The sequence below is a fragment of the Mastomys coucha genome, unplaced genomic scaffold, assembly GCF_008632895.1.
Source record: "Mastomys coucha isolate ucsf_1 unplaced genomic scaffold, UCSF_Mcou_1 pScaffold1, whole genome shotgun sequence".
Classification (NCBI taxonomy): domain Eukaryota; kingdom Metazoa; phylum Chordata; class Mammalia; order Rodentia; family Muridae; genus Mastomys; species Mastomys coucha.
Window position 1 is genome coordinate 58,146,537 of NW_022196891.1, and position 8,132 is coordinate 58,154,668.

Sequence of the window (8,132 nt, forward strand, 5' to 3'; positions counted from 1 at the left end):
TGTGTGTGTGTGTGTGTGTGTGTGTGTGTGTGTATACAAGTATATGACAGACCTTGATTATTTTAGTATGTACCCAAAGATGGAACTTCTCTTAATTGTACCACTTACATGGTGAATTACTATTATACATTTTAATGTTGAATAATCTGTAACATGTCTTTTAACTACTTTATGGGTTCCTATTTCTTCCACCCTTCTCCACCCTTATCCCTTCTAACCCCTCAACACTAAGTAAGAGAGAAAGAAGGCTAGAGGGTAAAAGGTATCATTAGACTACTTCACGCTGGCTAGGGGTGTGGAGTAACTTGGAGCAATTTTGATCTCAGTCATCAGGAAATCTGTAACCAACAACCAGCAACAGCAACAGTACAAGCAGCAGCTGCCACACCCCTCTCGGGGCTCATGGATTTATACCAGAGTCCCCAGAGTTCTAAACATGAGCACCTCTGCCAGAGCATTAGGCAAATCATAGTCTGCTGCTATGGAAATCTGAAGTAGCCCCATATCCCACACCTAGGATTAAAACAAAAACATATTTCCATAACATTTCAGTGTTTTTAAAGAAACCAAAATTCTCACTACAATCATCCTTACCACACTAAGTATTATGATTACATTCCCTGCACATATTCTATCATAGCCTGTTATTTAATAGTTTGCTCAATATCCAAATTTATCTTAAGCCAATATCTTTTTTTTAAGATTTATTTATTTATTATATGTAAGTACACTATAGCTGTCTTCAGACACTCCAGAAGAGGATGTCAGATCTCATTATGGGTGGCTGTGAGCCACCATGTGGTTGCTGGGACTTGAACTCAGGACCTTTGGAAAAGCAGTCTGTGCTCTTAACCACTGAGCCATCTCTCCAGCCCCCTTAAGCCAATATCTTAAGCCCTAACCCAGTCCAGATAACCCAACCTCATTAGGACAATTTATTGAGGTCTGACTATAAAACAAACCTATACTGACCAATCAATTCATGTCATTCCCCTGATCAGTTGGTCAAATCAGAGTAAAATACTAAACTTCTGTTCAATCAGTAAAAGAATAATTTCTGTCTCTAGAAATGAGTACATTATCACTCACCCTTACCTACCATTTACTGCTGGCAGGCACTTTGTGACCATAGGGCACGCTAGCTGCAGAGAACAATGCCACAGAGAAAACCAGACCAAGACCAAATTACTTCATAATGGTTTAAGACACCTAAAGTAGAAATCCATTTGCTCTGGTGGCTATAATTGATTAACAATTTGACTGCATGTAGAATCAATTTATACTCATGCTGTTGACACTCATGGGTGATTTTCTTAGTAAGATTATTTAAGGCAGAAGACCAATCCTAAATCTAGATGGCACCTTCCGGTGGCCACACAAATGGAAGGACACAGGAGAAGGAACCCTTGCTGGCGAGTTCATCTATCCCGTTGCTGCAGTACTTCCTCACCAGGATGAGAACCAACTTCTTCAGAATTCCAGGGTAGCCTAAAGGCCAACAGTTCTCCAGGAATTCTCTACGATTCTAGCTCCAGATTGAGCTGCTGAGAGAGACATACATCCTCCTGGATTAAACAACTATCAGATTCTCAGCCTTTGTATGAAACAGCCATTGTTGAACTGCTTGAATTGCACCCTATAAGCCAATCTAATAAATTCCCCCTTTGATATAAAAAATATTAAATATAATTGCATTTATTTAATAAAATATTAAAGATAATTAAATAAATATTCAATATAATTGACATTCTTTAGAAACACCTAATACATACTAAAAATCACCTTTACTCACAAACAACTTATCAGATTATAGTTTACCCTCATATGTTGCTGTGTTTTTGTAAGATATACTGTTGGAATTGATATGCTATTTTGGTTTGAATTTTTGACAATTATAATTTAAAATAAGGAGAGAAAAACTGTGTAAAAAGGCACATGATATAAAAGATCTGTTATACTACTCTTTGATTACCAAGAATTTTTAACTTGTGCAACAAGTACTAAGGGCATATTATGTGCAAAATAGCAGAGGTAATATGAGTGCTCAAACATAGAGTTCTTATTCTAGGTACATATATATCCAAAACCACAGAAACTCAAAATAGAAATGTCCAACCAGAACTGAAAGCATGGTGGCCCTGATCTAAATTAAACAAAACTAAGGATGGGCATGGACTTTCAGGTCAGGGAGTGGGGCATGGAAAGTGTTGCAAGACTGGCCTAAAATTTGTCATTCTCCTGCCTCAGCCTCCTGAGTGCTCTTTAAGGCCCATCTGAATAGCACTGTCTCAAAAAAAGGAAAAAGTTACATATTGGGCTAGAGGACTGGATCATCAGGTAACACTTGCTGCTCAGTCCTCAGGACTGGAGCTCAGATCCCAGCACCCACATGTCAACTTGACATTGTACAAACACTATGTAGCTCCAAGGGTTCCAACACTCTATGACCTTTGTGGGCACATAGGCATGTGAAATATGCATACAATGACACAGGCACACATATACACACAAATCTTTTTTCAAGATTAAAGGCAATGTTAAACTAAAAATTGTCTAACTTTCACCTTAAATGTTATTCTATTCCATTCCCCATCTTTAAGTATCCAGTACATTACCTGTATTAGATGGATCCAAAATTAACTGGAGAGGTGGCTTATTTGTTTGGCTGGGTGGAACATCTCCAAAGGAATAGTCTGAGATCTCACTGGAGCCCTGGCCATCAACAGGTAGACTGCTTTGTCCTTTCTCGGAATCTCTCAAAATCTCTTCCATGGCTTTTTCCAGCTGTTCATCACTATTGGAAGCTATCTAAAGGCAGAGCAAGACCATTCTTTTTCAGTCTCTTAATTATGAGGCCTAATTTATTAAAAACATTTCATTTTGAAAAATTAAAATCTAAATATTCAGGCTAGAGAGATGGCTCAGTGGTTAAGAGCAATGACTGCTTTTCCAGGGGTCCTAAGTTCAATTCCCAGAAACCACATGGTGGCTCACAACCACAGCAATGGGATCTGATGCCCTCTTCTGGTGTGTCTGAGGGCAGGGATAGTGTACTCACATACATAAAATAAATAAAACCTTTTTAAAAATCTAAATATTCAAATATACAGTCAATAAATACTGAGAATTTGCCCAGTAATCCTAATTTCACATACCCATAACACATTGAAATTCTGAATGATAAAATCTACTAAATAAAAGGGGGATTCATTTCACAAAAGGATTCTTCATAAAATATTGCAAGAGCTTTCAAATTACATCTGATACAAGCCCAGTGAGATGGCTCAGTGGATAAAAGTACTCATTGCCAAATTCAACTACCAGAGTTCAATCTCAAGATTCCTCGTGATCAAAGGAGAAAGCAATCCAGAAAACTGTCCATGGACCTCTACACAATATACTGTACCATGCACATACTACACACACATACTACACACACACACACACACACACACACATACACACACACAATCAGACCATTTGAATTTTAAGTGTTGTGAGAGGAAAATGGATAAGTTCAAATATGGCACATTGTAAATACTACTTAAACACTTAAGAAATACTATAGTACTTCTTAGCATCTATACACATATTTTAAATTTCTTTATAAACCCATTAGCTCCAAGACTATTACTAATTTTCTTAGAAGTCACATTTTGTTCTGAAAATTAAATGGAGTACAAGCCTAAGTAAATAAATGGTATCTTAAACAAAATAATGCTAATACAATTGGCAAAAAATAGAGCACTGAGACTAGATATAATATAAGCACTTAATAACCTCTTTTACAGTGTATTTCTAGCTCACTGATATATTTTGATGGCATACTTAATATTAAGAATAGCCATATATAAAACAGTACTTTATTATTATTTTCAACCCTGTTTACAAAAAAAACAGTTGCCAATTCCCATGCACTTATAACAGGGCTTGTTTGCTTTCTATTCTTTTGACTTAGAGAAAGCAAACCAAAATTTAGGAGAGAAATAAAAGAAAATCCAAATGAAATTAACTGCAAAAAATATAAGATATATATACTATCTACCAGACTCTTACCACATGCTTTAAAGCAAAAAATACACAACAGAAAAATATTTCAATTAAAACCCAGAAGTAAAAGAAACAAAAACAGTCAAATAAATTTATGTAAGAATTAATCAGTAAGTTTAATTCATATATTACTTTTTCTCTATTTCCCATCTATTTCTTCCTCCAATAATTTCTTATCAGAAGGTAAATAACCAAAAGATAATTGAGGAAAAAATCTTTAAAAAAATTAAGCCAAATAATTAGCCTATGGATGAATAAAACATTAAATATTTTTATTATTACAAAGTCATCTGAAAGAATCAACCAAACACTGAATTTTATTATCCAGGTCAGTACTTTAAGAAATCCTTCAGTGCTTATCCCCAGATGAGCTCCAAATAGTTGAAAGGGGTAAAGAAATTAATGAAAAACAGTGCCAATCTTAGAAGAAAGAAGAAGCAATACCTTCAGCCGTGGCTTTCCAGAAGTGTCATCTGTGTGCTGAGGAACCAAAACAAAGTCTTCACTGCTCAGTGTGGCCACAGAATCAGATGACCCAGTAACCTTCTGCAACGAAGCTCTGACCTCCATTTCAGTCCTGCAAACCTCTCTGCCCACATCCACCTGGCACAACTAAAGAGTAACAAAAGAAAAAGTAGAACCTGATTAAAAACAAACTGAAAATGAACAAAGAAATCTTTTTTAAGTGGTTCATATGAAAAAAATCCAGACAAGCAAATTATCTCCAAATTTGGGAGGCTGTCTTCTTGGACTAGGCCACAAGATGGAAATGCACTCTCTCTGCTCTTAACTTTCAGACTAAAAGAATACTGTTACATGAAAAACACAACCCAGCTGTACCTCAACCCAACAAAGTTACCTCGGCTTAGCTCTCTATTTTGTTAAGAAATATTAGAGGTTTTGTTTGTTTCAATATAGAGAGTGAGAAAAGTAAGTGTATGACTAGAAACAAATTCACACACACATACACACATGAGAGAGAGAGAGAGAGAGAAAGAGAGAGAGAGAAAGAGAGAGAGAGAGAGAGAGAGTCCCTGTAGTCTTAGCCTCTAAGCCCAGAAGTTTAACAAGGCAAAAAAGAAACACATAGTAAAACCCTGTCTAATAAAATATAGATATTCAATTATTTTATTAAATCCAAAGCATTTCAAAAAACTCATCTCCTAAAGACCAAGTAACATACTTTTAAATATTTTGGGGTTAATGAAGTTGGCAAATTAATATAAAATTTAATGCTCTAAGACGTGTCTTTTTCTCTGGAGATATTAATATTTTACAACACTCACAAGGTAAGATTTCATAATTTGTATTCATATGCCAAATTAGGTCTCAATAATCATATTAAATGAAATTCCATTTTCTTGATAGATCTTATAATAACACAGAAACTCAAATTTCTAGAAGTTCATAACTTTATTCACACAACTAATTCTTTCTGAAGATATTATATACTACATAACAGACAGTGGACCCAGTCCTTGGCTACATGCCTGAAGAAGGCTGGACAGGTAGGCACTGTTCCAAAGCTTAAACACTAGTGAGAAAGAAAAAGAAAAACCAAAGAGAGGGAGGAAGATAGAGAGGAAGTAGGGGACAGCGAGTGAGGAGAAGAGGGAAAGAGTGAGATCATTCTGAATCTAAAAGTTTAAAAAGAGTAAAACAGTAAATGACAAGAGAAATGTGCAGAGTGTGGGGTAACTTCAAGTAAAGTGGCAGAAAATAACTCTTAGAGGAAAATACATGAACTAAAACCTAAATGAAAAAACAAATCTTAAATCAAATAGCATTCACTGTGAATAAATGGATAATGTGAGGAGGGCAGAATAGGCAGGCTGGCCTGAAGAAGACCAGACCCTGCACTCCATGGACAGTCCATGAACAAAGTCCCCAGAGATGTTCTTTCAAAGACAGCACTTTTCACAGCACAGCTAAGCATGGCTGCAATGTTCCATTTTGCCATTAGGTGGCACTAAAACCATTAATCTTGGCAAAAGAAAGAAGAGAGAGAGAGAGAGAGAGAGAGAGAGAGAGAGAGAGAGAGAGAGAGAGAGAGAGAGAGAGAGAGAGAGAGAGAAATCCAAGTTCAAATTGCACATTTAAAAAATTACTTTCCAATGTTAAAAATAAAAATTCCCAGGAAATCCAAACAACAGAGGATGGCACCCCTTAGGTAACTTAGGTAAATTCATTGCTGTTATGTAAGTAAGTCACTTTGAAAGACCATTTATCTTCCAGGGTTTTTTTACCACTTTACATGTTGTGTCTCTAAAACTCCAGCGTGAGTTCGCGGATCATGTCTTTTTTTTTTTTTTTCTTTTAAGCTGCACTTTACATCCTTGCTTGCCAAAGCATCACATAATACAAGAATCTTTCTATGGTCAGTCTTCTCCAATCCACTATCAATTGTTTCTACCTGATGCTAAATGTTGAAGTTCTTTTCCCTTGCCCACTTGCTGTAGCCTCTCACTGTGCTGAATAGAGAACATTCATGTGTCTATGCTCACAGTCTCCCAAAATTCTATCCCAACACAAGTTCCTCTCTAATTTCCTGACTTGGAATCCAAAATCCCTTCTTGTCTTTTCCAAAGAAAAATTTTATCAGTATCTTAAGTCAATTGTGACCAAAGAGAATTTCTAATGAACTCTCCATACCTGTTTCTCATCTGTGCTTCTCTTTTTAGCAACTAGGCCTCTTCTACTAACTTACTCAAACCAGAAACTAGATGTCACCCTTGCTTCCCCTCCACTGCTTCATGCGTCACATCAGCAATAACGGGTATGGTCAGCCTCCTCCAAAACAAACCCTACCTCTATTTTAGGGGGAAACTCCCAGCAGAAGAAACTGCTGGAAGAGCATACATAAAAACAACGCATATGGAACCCAGCCTATACACCATGCCTTACTTGGCTCAACCCACCCTCTCATTAGAGCACCTTAAACCAAATTCTTTCCCACAGTACAGTCGACTCTCGGGATTACTACATCTTCTAATATTCATCTTCATTCATGCATTTAACACATTTTACATGAGTCTCTACTATACACCAGATGATATACTCATTAGTAAAACCACTGTTGTCTCTGTCAACATTCTCATTTAAGATATAGGCAACCTAGAAAAAAAAAATCAATATCACACCCTGTTATAAGTACTATGAAAGGTCATGAGTGTATGAAAATGCCATAAGGAAAGTGCCTTTGTATGCTAATTAGAAATTAATTTATTTTTTAATTTAGATTTATTTATTTTATTTATATGAATACACTGTAGCTGTCTTCAAACAGACCAGAAGAGGGCATCAGATTCCATTACAGATGGTTGTGAGCCACCATGTGGTTGCTGGAAACTGAACTCAGGACCTCTGAAAGAGCAGTCAGTGCTCTCAATCACTGAGTCATCTCTCCAACCCCCCAAAATTAATTAATTTTAAAAACAGATTTGTTTTTGCACTGCTATTTTAATGGCTTCATGTTTTTCATAGCAGTTGTGTGCTGGTCTCTAAATCTGTGAAAATAAACTTTCTCCCTATATAAGTGTTTTATCACATTTTAAACAGTAACAGCTAAACTAGGCCTGTCATGAATGCATACGGCATAAATGGGTGACAGCCTGTTTTTATCATTTACTATCATAACATACAAATAAACCTATTAAAAAGTTAGAATATATCAAAACATAGGCACACAAACATTAACAGACTATACACAGTACAAGAGAGATATATAAAAATGTAAAAATTCAGGATTATCAATGCCTAAAACGAACTGCAGCACACACCATAAGCCTGAACAACTTTGCAACAGCCTTCTACTGATATCATAATGAATGCTGTGAGTGTAACCTAATCATCTTCATGTGAGCAATTTGTCTCTGCAAGAAACTGCACATGCTGTAAGAAGTGATCTCCCAACTTCTGTAAAGGTATCAGACCAGACACTACTTCTATGTGACCAAAAGAAAGAGAAGACCCATAGGGAGAAAAAGCACTCTGTTCCAGATAGAGAAGAGAGTATCAGAAATTCACCACGGCACTGACAGAACATCTGCAAAGTCCAGGAAAAGCAGACAGACACTCAAAAA

General features: G+C 36.4%; 1 protein-coding gene across 7 annotated transcripts in view; it reads right to left on the reverse strand.

Moving 5' to 3' along the window:
• The window catches only part of Rabgap1l (RAB GTPase activating protein 1 like), a 723,114-nt gene that overhangs the window by 645,013 nt on the left and 69,969 nt on the right, over positions 1-8,132 (reverse strand). For all 7 annotated transcript variants that reach the window (XM_031386689.1, XM_031386695.1, XM_031386710.1 and 4 more), the window contains exons 2-3: positions 4,495-4,662; positions 2,616-2,808 (exon numbers count right to left, since the gene is read on the reverse strand). In XM_031386689.1, coding sequence (XP_031242549.1) covers positions 2,616-2,808; positions 4,495-4,620 — 319 coding nt within the window. In that variant the 5' untranslated portion in view covers positions 4,621-4,662. The remainder of the gene's footprint in view (positions 1-2,615; positions 2,809-4,494; positions 4,663-8,132) is intronic.